Source organism: Arctopsyche grandis, chromosome 5, assembly GCF_051622035.1.
Source record: "Arctopsyche grandis isolate Sample6627 chromosome 5, ASM5162203v2, whole genome shotgun sequence".
In the NCBI taxonomy this organism is placed as follows: Eukaryota; Metazoa; Arthropoda; class Insecta; order Trichoptera; family Hydropsychidae; genus Arctopsyche; species Arctopsyche grandis.
The window spans coordinates 9419920-9438060 of record NC_135359.1 but is presented as its reverse complement, the minus strand read 5'-3'; the positions used below and the strand labels follow the sequence as shown (position 1 = coordinate 9438060).

Sequence of the window (18141 nt, the reverse complement as noted above, 5' to 3'; positions counted from 1 at the left end):
GTAACTGCTTTATAACGCACTTCAACGATCCGTCCATCTCGTCGACCTTCGTGATGGCTCTTTCTGGACCTTTCCCCTCCTCTTCCCTTCCAGAAAATAAATAAATAAAATATACCGACTACATACCTACCCGTGTGGGTGTGTTTGTTCGCGGCGAAATTTTTTCTCAATACCGGAAGATTGATCGGTCACGAGCGCTAATCTCCCATTATTCACATTTTGATTGAGCGCTGATCAATTATAATGCACGTGTGTGTGTGTGTGTGTGTGTGTGTGAGTTGATATAATTACCATTTCTTCGTTGGGAAATAAAACGATTCGGGCACGCGTTTAGAGGTAACACCATTTACATTTCGTGTGTAAATGTCAGACATCTTCGAAGAAATCAATCGGGTATAATCAATGGTATGATATATCGTTGTAAATTTGATGTTCGACATTAGACGAGTACGTCATCTTATAACAAACATAATGGAATTTCTCCACTTAGATGGGTACTGCTTTATATTTGGAATATATATATGTATTTATTATATAACATATGAGCCGTTATAATTGATAGTGGCAAGTCCACTTTTCTTCATTTAGAGAAATATCTCGCAAAAAATTTCGTTTTGCGTTTAGCAATATTTAAAAACACTGGTGACCTGTAATACGTTTTTTCAATATTCTGAACATATCGAATTAAAAGAAGTGATAACAATTTGTGAATTAAGTCAAATAGAAATAGTGTTATTGGAACTGAAAATTGGACTTCTGCCACTCTCAAATATAACTGCTCATGTGAGGTTAAATTATCAATTAAAATAATTTAAAATACATATTACTACAAATTCAAGTTTTCCAGCTGAAAATAAATTTTCCAAAAATATATCAGCCTATACGCAATTACTTACTCGAGTGGCTCACACACGCAGTGACTTAAACGCGTCGTCAAATTCGTCGATGAATTTGTCATCATCTACCGGAAAATCGTCGCTTTCTCCAGCGGCGATGACAGTCCTCATCATCGTAGAATAATTTGACATTTTCCACAGACTTTTCAGCGAATCTGGCAAGTCACCTAGTCTTCGACTAATAACCCGTCAAACTCTCGCACAGAACACTCGCTCGTAAATCTTCAAACGGAATGCGCGCAACTCACCCACATGAGGTGTATAATTACGGTAGTATTGATTTATACATTGCATCAAAAAAACAGACGAGCAATATATTTATGGTGATTACGACGCGTTTGAAATTCGCGACTTTTCAATCTCGACTCGACAGTTTGACACCTCGAACCCATTTGGTGGTGGATTAAAGATTTCACGGTGATGGTGATTGTGTGCGTTATGATATTAAAATTTTTTGAAAACGTTTTTATTTCGCGTCGATTGACAAGTCTGCCTGTCAAATATGAATCTTAGAGACGAGCAAGTCGGTTGTATTTCATGGAAATTCGTTTAATCGACTGTCGATTAGATTGTCTATAAAAAATCGATTACCTATGTAAAAGCTAATGACCGGTTTCATCGACTGGTCACTCATCGTTCAATATTTGTGTCTTGTAATGCAAAACATGACATAAAAAATTACGCCATCCTATTTCGTGTACATATGTATATATATATATATATATATATATGTCTTTGTGTTGAAATTTTTTGTGATTTCAAAATTTATACGAAATTTGATATTTTAAATAGTATTGTATAACTCATTTTTTATACTAAAAACAAAACCTTTCAGATTCATCATGTCTACCCATATCACTACTTAAATTATTTCAAAACCTATTTCCTTATATAAAAAATGAAAGACTATATTATTAAAGAGAAATAAAAGTATTCGAATTGATTTGACTTAAGCTTTGTCACATCACGTCATCATCGTCAAAGTAAAACGACACAATCTTATTAATAAATCCTGAACTGGAATCAAAACTCTTAATATACACGACATGTCAAGCACCTAATAATGACAGGACAAAGGAAATGTCAACATTTACTTTTGTCATTTTTTCCAAGTATCGAAAGGTGATCTGTCAAAGCGCTCACACTTAATTAGTTTTTAGGTACCCCATTCAAAATAAAACAATAAAGTAACTTTTTATCTACCATCGATCAGTTAAAAGTAAACATTGTCGATATTACCGACTACACTACACATTCTCACGTCCCACGAATTAAACGAGTACTGAACGCGAGATGAAATCAATATATCGTACATAGGTACATATTTAATTTTTTTTTTGGGCAAATACCTTCACATCTTCACGACCGTCAAGACATGACGATGATCAGGATTGATTTGTCAGACAGACGATTTGAAGAAACCTATGCCATGCGAAGCAGAATCTTCCCGTCAGTGTGGGCCGGCGCCGACACGTTTTCCTAGTAAATATACTCGTGTACTTCGACGTGGGCCCGATTTAGTCACGGTCTACTAGTCACCAAGTTTGACAGCCCTTGAAATTCGAATAACAACACCGAGAAGTATCGATTTGACGTATTTTTCAATCAAAACTGCAACGACCCGCACTCATTGCCGCAATGTTACCAACGACCGAAATTTTAGTGATCAATTTAAAATATCTAACGAATCTTCATTGTAAGATTTCGCATATATACAGAAATATATTTTGAATTTAATTGAACATGCATTTTGATATTACAAAAAAAATAAAAAATAGATTTAACGGCAGGTATGTATATGTCGGAGTCGCGCGACTGGCACGCGACTTTGCCTCTAATTAAATTAACCTTCTATCCTATTGACGAACGTAAAGGCGAGTTTAAAAAAAGCCGGAATGGCTTAATAACATATATTTTAGTGTCGGTGGGTGCCCATTCGAATTCTCGAATATCATTCGTACTATTACGACAAAGGGGCGCACGGTTCGAATACGCCACGAGCCATGAACAAAGCTCACATAATAATAATAAATATTCAGGAATTCGATATCATTCAACACGCTTGGTTGTTTGGGGGGGTGGGGGGGTGTTGGGTATAGGGTTAGCAAAACGGCGATGATGTATACCTAGAATTCCACGATTCGGCAACAAATTTATACGTACGTTTCGGGGATGAGGGGGTGGTGGGTCGGTCGGTAGAAACGTAGAGGAACGCGTCGGTGCGATGACACCGATATTGGAATTATCAAAATAACTGGCCCAAATTGCCGGAATACCTTGTGGTCCCTAAATTACAGCGCCGGAGTACAAAAGGCAGTGCCGATAAAAGTTGCACCGGGGGCGCACCAAATTATAAGCTCGAAACGGACTCGCCTTTCAAACGATCAAACGTACGCTTATTGCTTTGTATCTTCATGCTGGATATACATAGTCTGGATTTTGTTCGCAGTTTTCGTATAATATACATGTATATTTAATCATGTGTATTTAAGTACCTCACATACATATATAAAAATATCATAAGAATGTTATCAACTGAATTCACACGAAGTAGTTAAAGAAAACGTGTTGACAAGTTAATGATTGAATGTAATCGTTTTCAATACTCTGGACACTAAATAGTATCAAAAGTAAGATGCAATAGGAACTTACATAAATGTGTAACTAATTAAATTATTTATTTAAGCTTGGACCATTACGGCATTACAGGAGTCCCGAATGAACAAAAATAATTAATGAGAAGTTTCTCCGAAGTTCGTGGGATAGAGATATGGGTAATACCCAAACTCTTTCCTATATAAGAAATGAATAAATGCTTTTTGCAGTTTCTCAATCACTAGAGATTAATTTGCTACATGCGAATTCCACACAATTGCATTATAATACATCTTGATTCTCACAAGCGAATAGAAAAACAAGCGAGAAGACAAGGGGTTGGAGAATAGCCTTGCATATCTATAATATATAAATAAAAAAATTTCAAGACAAATCCGAGTCGATGAAAGGAAACGTCAGCGACTGTCTTGATGTGGTTGTGAAAGGGGAGTTAAGAATCAAAAGTGATATCCGAATTAACCATAAATTCAAAACATTTCATCATGACAGATCCAATGGAATAAATATCCGTGCCAACAGAGCGAATGTGCACTCATAATTGCACATTTATTAATATTAAGTTCTAGACCTAAAATATAACTGAACTCCAGGACAGCGTCAATATCAGCGTGAAGAAGAGAGGCTTGCCTCTCATCCTTAGAATAATTTGACGTCGTCAGCAAACAATTATATGTGTTAGATTAAGGCTGTCGAACATAATACTTTGTGCTAAAAACTCAAAGACAGTAGAGATTGGTTTTATATATAAATAAAATGCAAATATGTGCACATGCTTTCCAGTGTAATAAAAGCTTTCCTTTTAAGTTTATAAATAAGTGTTTAATCAATGGTGCTAAACAATAGTTATTTTTTATTGTTTCGGGTTATCGGTGGAGTCTAAAGTGCAGGTCAATGTATCGTGAGCATAATTTTATGTATATGAGAAACTATTAAGTGCTTTGTACGCGTATACAATTTATACGATTAAATCTATGTGGAAAGAGCACTCGAAAGCATTACGAGTAAAAATTATCGGTGAAGAATGTGATAGACACATTGAAAGTACGAGATTTATTGAAGAGGAGACTGGGATCGAATCGAATATTAGCCTCGAGACAAACAAAATCGATCGGTCAAAACAAATCGGTGCGCGCGTGTGCGTGTATTTTTTCATCGGTTATATTATATATGTGTGTATAAGAACGGTTCAGACAAAAGCCCATCCACGTTCCAATAAAACCCATCATCGATGGCCATATAAGTAAATGGACACGTAACATTACTATAAATTGGTCAAATTAAATAAAAGAAAAGAAACTAGCGGGTGGCGAGGCGGGAAGGGGAAAAAAATAACATGCTTTATGCGTTCCTCTTTTGGCTCAATCTAAACGGGGCACAATTTAGTGTAATCATTTCAAATTGGAAGACTTTGAGAGGTCCCATACATAAGCATTATACATACAATACGTATACGCTGCGTATCAGAAATATTAGCCACTTTTTTGGTTGCGGGCAATATGCCGAAAATAATTCGAATCGATCGAGATTATTGCAAGTATGTAGAAAAATAATATAAAAAAACAATGCATAAAATTACATCGCAAAAAACGAGATCAAATTATTTTAATTAGCACTGTCGTAAAAAAGTGTTTAAATCGATAGTCAGAATTTAAACATATAAAAAAATCGAATTTATATATTTGATTTTTTTTCGTTTGAATTAATATAATCTTTTGATTCGTCTCGACAATTTGAAATTAATCGATCTATATATATGAACATATGTCAAACTCTATTAAATTTGAACGTTCTATTTATTCAGCAGGAATTTTCTTATCATCAAATAATATTAGTACGTACATGATACTTTTAAAATATATGTACATAATTTTTTTCAGATACAATTAAATTTTTGTAATAAAATTTTTCAAATGTACATAATACGCGTTGTACAATCTGATATTCTAAATTTGTACATTAATTTTAATACACGTTGAATAGTAATTTTATATATGAGGCATTGACCGCAACGCTTGCACCGCTCGTTCAAATATTAAGAGAAACACACACACACACAGCCTCACAAACAAAATGTGATAGTTATACCAACATAAAAAAGTGGAATCCTGTCATTGTGTGGGCATCACGTCCCAACTATCAATTTGAAATTAGCTAAATTGCTATGATTTGAACGATGGTTCGTGCCGGCCACGGTGTTGGCATACCACCGGCCACAACCGACGATTGTGCGTTGTTGTTAAACGCAATTATTGTCTCAAAAGCAATTTCATTGACCGTTTATCATCGTCGGCAAATACTCGAAATTCAAATTTTACCATTAACGTACACAGGCACTTAAAATGCGGACAGGTAATTTTTTTCCCGCTCGAGCATTTGTATCGAAACTGTCACCGATCAAGGTCTCGGTTCGATCAACTCGACGTATTTAATTGCTATGTCGGCTTACATTTATTTTTTTTTTTCGATCGATTCTGATCGACTTTACACGTGCAAGAATGACACTTCGATCAATGGTCTGGAAATGAATCATTTCACAAAAGAAAAACGCATCACATACAAACCTACATATGCATCGCAAATTCAAACCATTAACATTAAACAAACCGAAAACTTGTTTTATATATTATTATCATATTGTTTATAGTATACATCTATATCTATAACCAGATATGTAGTTTGGCTATCTTTTTATTGATGAATATATTCATCATAAAAAGCGAAGCTAAAGATAAAAACGTCAACATTAATTGAATGGAGAACTCGGTATGTATGAATCAATTACTAAAACATTATATTTCCTAGCTTAACTACGTTTACCTTCAAGTAACCAGCAGTATAGCTCGATGGTCGCGTTAATACTAACCACTAAGAAGTTCCCGGGATCAAGCCCTGGCGTGACCTCGATTGAATAAAAATTTTCGGAGTATTTCTACAATGCTGTTGGTCAGACTTTGATATTTGTGACTGCAAGTCAATCGTTTCCTATCAAAATGTTCCAATTTATATGATTTCGTCGTTGAAACAGTTCCCCATCAAATTTGCAAAACCATCCTATCTACAATTTGAATATGATTTCAAATTTATAATCTATAAATGTATATATGTTTATTACCATATGTATCGTTCAGGGGTAAAACCCGTAATTGTATCATAGTAAAATATATTTTTTTAAATTTTAATTAAAAACTGTGATTCAATACAAGTTGTATGATACAAATATTTAGAATGGGCGATACATATGCCAATACTGATTTTTACTATTATAATGTGGTACTATTATAAGTATACATCGAAGCACCGTCACTCAATTCAATACGTACATATGTATGTGTAGTGCTAAAATGCACAACTTTTTCGATTTCACTTGAATGTAAGATACCTGTCGCCCAAAAAAGAGCTAATAGTATAAACCCCGTGGCGGCTCTTAAAAGCGCGCTCAATATTCGTGCGTTTAAAATAAACCAGATCGCGCGTTTACAAAGTTCATTTACTAATCTAAACATCTAGAACAATAGGAACAATAGATAATATATGCTATATCACGCTCATTAAATATATTGTAATTTTTTTTTTCGCCGTGTTCGACTTGACGCCGTGTCAAAGGTCCAATGTAGAGTGCTGAGAACACTTGAAATGTGAAATTTACAAACGTGCCACGCAGACTCGAACGGGTCAATATCCATCGAGAAAAGAATACAATGGGTTGTGCGAGTTTTTACTGAAATTTACTGCGATTTTGCTAACCGGTCATGTAGTAGTAAAATTAGCGTAATATGACCGATAAATCACCATACTAAGCGATGACGCTGCCTTCTCTATTAATAAAACATTCGACTTTCATCTCCGAGTACATACCTAATTAATTTTGAATTATAACAACTACTCTACAAAATATTCCAATCAAAACAGTCTATTTTCAGACAAAACGTTAAACAATCAATTTTCAAGGCGAAATCATCTACATGTATTTTTAATGCCACTTCTACTACATATAACAATGAACGTTATGTTATAACATCATACACTTATTACAGCATTTTTATTATAACTGTAATGTAATTGAATAATATTTTAAACTTATCTGCAATCAGTTGAACGAAAATTATTACTTCCCCTATCCTATCCAATAAGCACGTTTCTAAGCCGATTCAAGTATTATATGTGTACGGAATGGCATTAAAACATACAAAATATGGCATCGTAAAAGCACCAAAAACTAATTGATCTATGATATGAAAAAAAAAACGTTAATGGTTATTTACAAATCGTGAACGCTCAATCGATTAGCAAATGTCTATTCAGCGCGATGCACCATAAAGGTTAGCCAACACTTTGTATCACACCGAGTTTGATTCTATTGCCCAATTTAAATATTTTGAACTCATACATAAGGTACTTTCGTATATACTCTTACAAATTTGACCGTCGAGTAAACTCACACGGGCGACCTTAACTGTTGAAATACGCTCTGACCTTTTCAAATGCACGCGATTCCTGTTCAATCCAAGAAGAGGCAAGCAATCGATCGATTTGCATTCGCTATCGGTGTCATTAAATGCAGGTGATAGCAGTTGATACGATCTGAAGACGGCAAACGGTCAAAACTTGTGGGCAAATTCGTCCCCCGCCCGTTTTCGCTTAATTGCAGTCATTAATTACCTGGAAAGGACACGAGAGTACCCCCCAACAACATCCACCTGTAGATAACGGCAGTAAATAAAATTTCTCCGCAGAGCGGAATAGTGTTAACTGTCAAAAAATGCGACAGAATATTATTTTACGAGCGATGTTTAACTGTGAACTAGTTAACGTGCCCGCGTATGCAAAACATGCAAATGAGTCGAATTAATTTTTCCGGTCGTATTATACGTATTCATAACATTTCAAAGGTGCGATCTTGTCGCGGAATTAATTCGAAAAACAATGTGATATGAAGTTCGAATCTAACTGTAACGAAATATTCGCGCTTTTATTGGAACGATTTTGGCGTTTTAAATTTACTGTGCGAAAGGTTTTTTGTTTCAATATCAAAATTTATCTGCACAATTTGGACGCGTCTAGATTTACATGTTTCGCTTTTTTTTGCACACATAACAGTAGTGGAAATTTCATTATTAATTTTGCATGCGATAAAATCGACAATGGCAACGCCTTCTGTGCGTTTAAAATTGAATAGACCGCTGAAACGTATCGAAAGGTTAATAAACTGTAAAATCAAATAGTATTCGACAACGCGCTAATGACATTTTATCCGTATTGATCAACGAGATCGACGAATCTCAATCAGGTTTTTCGAGTTTAAATTAAATCAGTGCATACAATCGTTGCTTGCGATCTTTACGACTCCTATCCTTATTGTTTTCCTTGTATGTATTGCATTAATTATTAAAATGAAATATGTACTCTCACAACGAAATCGACGATTTTGTAATTTTCGCCGTAATAAAATTTAACTGTGTATTTAATTATAGTAATGGAGAGCAAATAAAAAAATTTATAGACACATTCTCACACATTTTTCGCAATAAGCAATAACTTTTTTATCGCACTCGTCCACGTGTACTTACAATTACTAATATTTTCGTTCGAATTAGTTAATGAAATTTTCGCACAGTCAGTTTTACTGTCTTGTTTTCGGCTCGTACTAGAATTTTTTCCTCTAAAATTAATTTCTTTAATTGGAATCGCATTGTATGTTAAGACCAGTTTATTAGGGACATTCTGTGCATTTTTAACAACAAAATAATACGATCAGAAGACACGGTTCGTTACTGATATAAAACCGTACCCGGGCTATGATTTACGACACGTATAAATATTTTTACTGTTTCGGCCGTTTCGCTGTCCGTCTGTAAACGTATGCAAATAATCGCTATTAATTTATTTCCAACAAGAATCGAATGTTTATACCTACTGTTTTTTCATTTTTATTTTTAATTATTCGATCAAATTTACATACCGATAAAATACTCACTGTTTTGCATAGATAGCCTCAATTTTATTATTTTAATTGTACATACATACAATTGCCAAGTGTACAAACGTACAAACAACAACGTAACGTATCATACATATACGGGAAATTATAGGAATGCGAACGGAATTGTTGCAATAAAAATGTAAATGCACTCGTTGTTGCATGCGGACTAAACTAAAAAAAAAACAGTACGTACGTTTTATAAAATTACACGGACCATCTGTTTGAGGTACGCTGATCTATGAAGGTATTATAAATATGAGGTTCGTGTCGAGGTTCCACAGTGGCGTCCCTAATTGAATTGTTGTATTAATTCATCAGGTTGTGACGTTTGTTGTGTTGTTTGTTGTGACGTCTCGTTAGGTGGGTCTCCCTAATTAGCGGTCGCGTCGTGTGCATATTACATGCATATTGATAATTAGGGTTGCAAGTGAAATGCATCGTCTCTTCGTGCCTCGGCGCAATTAGAGCAACACAACGTCAAGAAAGTGCATTTCGTGAAGATGGCTTCGTATGCACTCACTCACCTATTATATTGTATGTACAGGCCCTACTATCTTCGCGGTGCGATCGTATAATATGATCGCTTTCTAAATCAACACGATATCGCGTAACGATTCCGTCTGCTTTATTTCCTACGACAGTGTTTCACAATTTATTTTTTTTTTGATCACGGAACATTTTTCAAACTACCGCGATGAATTTTATTAGCTCATGTGCCAATGATGCTTCTCAATGAATAATGTGGCCATTCATGTAGATATTTTTCCGCAGGCAAGCTCCAGCAATGTTTCTGTCGTAGCAATGTCTCAGATACTAGCAAATTACATATATGTACAGTCAGTCTAATCTGGTAATCTGTTATGTTCATCGATGTACTTATTTTAAGGACTCAAAATATCATTATAACAATGGGTTTTACATTTGATGATACGAAAATCGTATTTTAAAATGGAATATTTTGTTCGGTAATAAAAATAAGTTAAGAGATTCGAATGTCTTTGGGTCTGTTATAACCAGATAATCTGTCTGTTGTAACCAGCTACCAAAAAATCTCTACATGAATCCCACCTTTAGCTTAAGGTAAATGACTGATTATAGTCTCAAAGATGCAACGATCGATCTATCAAACTAGTAGGTAGAATGTGGCATATGTAGCTTTCAAGAACTTTAAATAATATTAAATTACGAATTCGTCCGTTAACTGCATTTCTGTTTTCATTTTTAAATACCTCCTTTATTCACTATGATATCAAAATTTTATTTGACAAAAGAATTTTTATCCGTAAACTATATCTGAAACTTATTACCTAACCAAAATTGAGCTAGTTGAATCGAGTTTTTGAAAAAATTATTTCAAATTTATTTTTACCATGGTGTGTCATTGCGGGATTGCCCCAAGGCAACACCTTTGTACATTTGTGCTATATATATAAAATTATAATCTAATATATAATTTCGAAAGAGACTTTGTATGTATGTATTTTTATTTGGGTAGTAGATTCCGTGACAAATGAATATTCAAATAAATATAAATAAAATAAAACTATTCAAATAAATTTAATAAAATGTGTACTATTAGATGCTTAATAAAATGTTTACTATTAGCCATGTTTACGCGGTTTATATTACAAATACCGAGCGAAGCCGGGTAAAAACATTAGAATTATTAAATTCAAATGAGAGTTTGAAGTTTGAAATTAAATTCAAATGAGAGTATTTGGTAGGAATTGTTTCAACATGAAATCAGAAAAAAATGACAAACTCTGATAGAAAACAATCGACCCCGAGACCTGGATATATCCAAGGTCCGGCCTGCAACACTGGATCAGAACTCGAACCCATGATTCTTCAGTTGTTAGCATTATACGCTAACAACTAAGCTATGTTGCTTGTTATATACGTATAGTATATGGAGTATATTAAAATCGCTAGCAAATATAGTAAGTAGGGATTTTCACAACAGAAAAACTAAAAGGATAATTAACTTCGTCTATGGAGATCATTAATTTTAGAACGAGCGGTAAACCTCTAAGTATTAGTTTCATGACAGAACTATGAATGTTCAGTGTAGTCCTTCAAATTTGTATTTAAGAAACCCTGCTCTATGACTAAATTTGACTTCGAATTTTTTTATTCAAAGTGTGAGTATATTCGGGTGGCGCCCTGAGAACCGACCCAGGGTCCCGGCTAATGCGGGTCAGAGGTGGCCGAAAGGCCCACGGGGGTTCTTCTCATAACGAGGGACCCCTCCGGGAGGGGGCCCTCCGCCAAAACAAATAGTGCCTGGTTAGCCGAGAGACTTCGAGATTCGAATAGGCGCCCGAGGCGCCTTTCGGAACGGCCACGATGAGCTTCGGTGGCGACAGCCCGACATGTGTATCGCATCAGCCCCCGCCGAGATGCAACCGTCATTTGCATATTACATAGATGCATCCCTTTCCGATAAAATGTATCTCAGCCACGGTAGACCGCGGATGCGTTCAACAAAGCCTTCTTCGAACTCTGCCGTCGTTAATTTTTAACTAATTGAAATGCACAACTTATAGGGCATATCTTAATCGCGTTAATTGCTGTTTAAAAAATTGTTCAATTATACGCCGATCTCGAGAAAACATTTAAGATAAGAGTCAACGTTGCGTTATCAAATGCGTTAAGTTGAACCGCCCAACAATATATTCAAAGTGTGATATAAGCGTTAATGCAATCAGAGATCGCGCACAGTTAATTACATATTGTATAACTATAAATTGTAATTAAATTTTAATAATAAATCGATATGAATGCACAGATAATGGCGTGTTATCGACACATTTCCATTATAATCATTTTAATATGAATCAAAATAGGTCACTTTTTATAATTGATTTATTACAATATATTCAGCAACAAATTTTAAACCGCATCGAAGTGTACTTGCAAAATGTTCAATATGATTTATATTAGTGCTAGTCAAACATTCTCATTTTGAATATGCAAATATTTGCCTTTGAAAGAAATAAATATATGTATAGAGAGAGAGAGATAAAAATACATGTAATTTTTCTTACAGTGTTTTAATTGGTACTATTGCAAAGTTTGCGCATATATCATATTCAACAACATACTCTTAATTGCTTTTCGTTCTAATTTGTCGTTGATATTTTTTTTTTTAATTAATAAATTACGGAAAGTGCACGCTCGGTTGATCATTTTTACATATCTACATATGCGTATGTGAAATTTAAATATGTATGTGAAAAAATGGGGGCCAACGTAGCGGTCATTTTGACGCTTTGAATTATGTCGTATCGTTTCGATTGGCGGTAAGTAAATTTAAATTTTGTTCGCCGTAATCTTGGGTGGGGGGAGGGGCGAATGGAAAAATAATTAAACCGTAATCTCGTGCGCCATTTGAAACGTAAACAAAAACAATCACAAAGTAAACACAAAAGGTAGAGCCAAGCCCACAAATCCCTGCGTGTAAAGGCCACCCCCTCACGGACGCCCTCACAATGGGCCCAAAGTGCCTAAATAACCGCTCACATCACTTCCTTCTGCCTAATCACAACTGTATAATATAAACCTTTAATTACTATCAACACAGCGTTTCTTCATTCACACAACGCGCCGTGGCACACCGGAAAGGAAAAGGGTTAATTCTCTTCCCGTTTCCAACAAACCCCCCTCGCCCACCCACCGACGTTTCCGCGGAGCCACCTCCTTTCCGCTCAAAAAAGGATTACAAGTCCCCCTGTTCATCCCCACGGGGTGATTCTTCCACCCCCTTACGAAATCATCCCCCGCAAATTTCTCCTTCCACCCCAGTTTATCCATCCATCCCCATTCTCCTTTCACGTTCCTGTCATCGTTTCGTCACAAGGTGAAAATCAAATATTTACGCACAAATTCAAGCGTATCGAATGTATGTATGTAAGAGCATTCGTTCGCTTCAAATAAATTATTTATTAAAATATTTCAACTAATTTAAAGAACTTTGCTATTTTCTACAACGCGACATCACTTTCACACCAATTTATTAATTTATATTCACTTTTGGATACTGTCGATAGATTATTTAATATTTCAACACAACTTTAATTTTATTGCAATATAAAATATTGACTTTGACTCAAGTCAGACGTAGAAATCAAAATAAACAATTAATTTATTTAAAAGTGTTTACATTGCCTAGTAATAGACTTAAAAGAAAAGTTTCAAATAAAATATATTGAACCATTAAATCCATTTAAATTTAATAGCAATATGTAAAAGCATTGAAAATTGTCAAATGGGTAATTTGCGTTTTGCCAAATTGCTTCGAAAATATTCCGCCGGTACATTTTATTAATTATTTAATCTAAAACTAATTTCAGCCCAATCCTGTATGCGGTGGCCGTAATCCGCGAATATAAGATAGCGTTCTCACCTAGATTGAAACAAATATTTAATATGTTTGATTCCCTTATAATTCAAGTGAGCAAGAGAGAGAGACCGAACCGCCCCGAACGCGCGAGTACCCATTTAAATTAGAAACAAACAAACCTTCACCGCGGGCTAAGGGTGGGTCCTACGGGCAGGAGGTGGGGGATGAAGGGAATAATCACCGAAACACAGGCACAAATTCATTCAAAATATTCAAATAGACCCAAGCCGGCTGGCAAACAAACAGCACAGAAGCAGAAAATATACACACAGAGGAGCTTGCGCGCTCACGCACACTTTAAACGTAATATAATAAGTGGATGTGAGCGAACAGGAAATAGAGTGATTAAATAGAGCTCAACCCAAGACAGGGTATGTATAGGAGGGAGGAGGGTGTAATCAATCATCCCTGGGGGTGTGTGTCACCGACTCGGCAATTAGACTCGTGATCTTGCATAACTATGTCGCGCAGATCCGACCCCCACCCCAGTCACTCCATACTCAGAAAATATAAAAAATATATATATGTACATACCTCCGAGGTGTCCGTTTTCGTATGGCGAGTACTCTCCATTCTCCAACCGGTGTTTTTTGAAGGGATGTCCGGCTGGTAAGTGGGCAGCTGCCAGAGACAACCCCAAAGACGCTCGCTTCGGAGGACGACCAGGCCTGGAGCTGCGGAATGGTAGACAGTTACTGTGGTTAAAGACACTTTGGTGTTAGTACTGCTAGGGGATGGCTCTTCAGACCGATTGTGGTCCAGTACAATCGAATTATCTTAGTTAGTACGGTGGTTAGTTTGCGACGAATCGTTTCCGCTCAATGTCGATACAATGCAATCAACTGCGTATTAGTTCAATCATACTGTACCATAAGCCAATATTATTTATTATATTAGTTTGCACGGTATTCCTGCATATATTTTTGATGACACTCATTGATATATGTATGTATGTATAACGTGTTGACCGAAATATAAGATTTCGAATAAGAACATGTATTAGAATTACGCCAGACGAATTCAATCTCCGACTGGATTTTTAATGTAATAATACGAGAACGATTGAAATAATTAAAAAATAACAACAAAGTTGTTAAATAAAGAACGGCATATTATGTAATAAAAATATCCGAGAGAATATCTGGATATTGGCAAAGGAGCACTTCCGTTTCCTTCGGTTCTCGAATGCGCTATCGTACATCAAGTCTTCACTTCTCGGGTCTCTCCACCCCTGCTCGGTCCCGACCCTCGTCCGTGATTTATCTCGACCGGTGGACATTGCATTATCGGGTCATCGCGAGTGGTCCCGAGATGGGATCCCACTGAATAACGAGGATTTAATAAGAAGGCATATTTCATATCTTCACACGCGAACACGACAAAAACGAGGACGAGGGACAATGCGAGCCGAGCGGAGGGAAGTCGCCGGAAATAAAAAGGATTTGCCGGATATGAAATAGTGGGACAGGTGGTGGAGGGGGAAGGCCACTTTAATTCGGTCGTAAATTTACCGCGGATCTCTTTCCTTGTGGTAATCCAGTGGTAGTCTGGAACCGGGGATAACAAATTGTTTGGCCGCTTAGACCTGTCGTTTCGCACGTTTCTCTTCTTTTCTTTTGCAATTAATTTTCGTTTTACGTAGGTGTTACAATAATAACGGCAAGTTACCACGGAGATAGAAAAGCTCATACCTGACACGTTTTGACGCAATATTTTTATATTTTCATTAACAGCTCGTCCAGAATTGAATTCAATCTACATAACTCATAGACCCCAAAGAATTGTAAATAGGTTTTTGAGCTCTTTTTCCTATTATGCTGTACATTAACATCAGCATAATATAATACTATAATCACTGACAAAAAAATATATCTAAAATAGAAAATGATCAGTAGAAAGACCCCTGAATATCATACATATGTATATTTTAAAGCATGTATTATTCGAAACATCTATCTATCGGGTATATCGGCTTTCCCGCCTTCTCTATGTATTTTTAAATAAAATAAATGTCAGAATAACATTCGATAGACCTACGGATACATAATATATACTAAAAAAATAATGGTATAAACACACATTACCAAAGTAAAATCTACTTTAGATCGTCGACTTTAAATAGTCTTTAAATGCGGTGGTGCGCTCCGTTCTACCAACTTACGAATTCGTGAGGCTCGTTTTCACAACTTTTCGTTTGCTTGAACAGGAGAATAATTCATAGATTTTTAAGCTATTAGCACACCTATAAAATATTTAAAAATCAAACTAAATCTGTACTATATTATTTCAATAGTTAATGTTTATCTCGTAATATAAATATTTCACTATGTATAACATTTTCGTGTATGCGTTTTTATATATAAACAACTAGACGACGAAGTACACCGAAAAAGTATGGAAAACGAGTCTCGAGAAATTGCAAGTTGGTGGAACGAGGTAGACACATTTAAATGATAGGTAAAATGTAGAATGAATATTTGATAAAAAATTTAATAGGTTTTAAAGCTAGTTTCTCATTATTCCGTAAACATTATAAATACTAAAAATAATAAACAATGTATATAAAAAGGTAATAACTGGATTAGAATAAAAAAACTAGACGTATTATGAACAGTAAAAAGCTTTAACAAATCAAAATCATTTCGAAACATGCCAAATACATTATTATTGCATTAATTAATTTTGAAACATGTATCAAACGATGTGTTTTGAAGTATTACAAAATAAAAGACGTATTGGTTTCTATAAAAATGAATATTTTTATTGATCAAATCGTGAGCGTCACACCGTGAAATAAAATGCCATAATGCCATTTTCCTTTATACGCTCTGCTTCAATAGTACAAACAAATCTATATAATTTTATATATAGTGAGTGGGATAGCTAGTATGATTCACAATGCTCAATATCCACGTATCCGATTACGTTCTACCCCATTTCTTTTTATGATGTTATGGAAGGACGATCCATTATTGTGAATGTCTGTTTGACTGCGCTCTGTCAATATCCCTTCGCTTGCCAGAGATGACCACTGAGAGAAAAAGCTCAACATTTATTTTTAGCCGTACAAAATTCACGTAATAACGATAATAGTTCGACGTTTGAACGCAATTTTTCCATATAATGCATTGGAGTATATTAAAAATTCTAGAGATTTAAAACTGATCATGTTTACTATTTGTAGAAATAAATTCAATTTATTTTTTATAAAAAGTATATATTTTTATTGAGAGTCAAAGCTGAGCGCCATTGAGTGAACTGTTTGCGTATATTGCGGACCGCACATGACAGTAACTGACACCGTACACCGCTGTTGCGTTTGTATATTTATTTAGCAATATCAATCGGTCATCCGGACATATAACAGCGTCAACATACAATCCCGGAAAATGGGAAATGGAATTTCGCAAAAGAAAAAAAACTGAAAATAATCGAAATTCTCCCGTGTGTAATTTTTTTACGGTATTTAACGCGTTTCGACGACCATTTGTCGCGCGTTATCCTTTCGACCTTCGTAACGGCTGTAAAAACAATTGTTTTAGCATTCGTTTTATGGCATTTTTTTATAGTGTCATACGCGAAACGACCCCTAAGCTAAAACAACGCATCCGGACGAGGGAGCAAACGAAAATGAGGGACTTCACGTAATCTCCGAAAAACACACCCCCGTACCACCCCGCTCGAACGGCAATAAAAGCTTTCGCTAATAAAAAGAATTAAATAAATAAATAACCGACCGGGGAAAAATATTATGACGACCGGACACAGGGGCGTAGTAGAAACTGGCAAACAAAAATTACAAACTAAAAAACTCGTATAATTATTATACATGTACCTTTACATACATAAATATATTGAAATTACACGATGATGTACTTGTTTATTGTTAATTTAAATATTTACATTAAAAATAATTATTGGTGTAGTTTTTTGTATCTAAGATTAGTTAGATTGATTTCTTAAAGCACATATAAACATACATATGTATAAATATTAAGTTCTGAAGGAGACAAAAGAGAATCAAGGAAATTACGACGAATAAATTACATTGTTAAAAAAAAACTTTCTATTAATAATATCGCTTAAATTTTTTTTAAATTAAATGGTTTTAAATTGGTTTTTTTTTAACTCGTAAAACTCGACATTTTACCAACTATAATGCAAATACTGAATGTTGATAAGTTTATATTTAAACCAAGAAAACATGTATAATTTTCCAATGTTATTTCTATTACTCCAACTGCCAA

At 35.1% G+C, this 18141-nt stretch overlaps 1 protein-coding gene across 2 annotated transcripts in view; it reads right to left on the bottom strand.

Annotated features, from left to right (window-relative positions):
• dac (dachshund family transcription factor) overlaps positions 1 to 18141 on the bottom strand; it is a 201211-nt gene that overhangs the window by 112855 nt on the left and 70215 nt on the right. Inside the window, exon 3 of one of the 2 annotated variants that reach the window (XM_077430530.1) lies at positions 14429 to 14568. In XM_077430530.1, the coding sequence (XP_077286656.1) occupies positions 14429 to 14568 (140 nt within the window). The remainder of the gene's footprint in view (positions 1 to 14428; positions 14569 to 18141) is intronic. The other variant, XM_077430531.1, reaches the window with a different exon arrangement.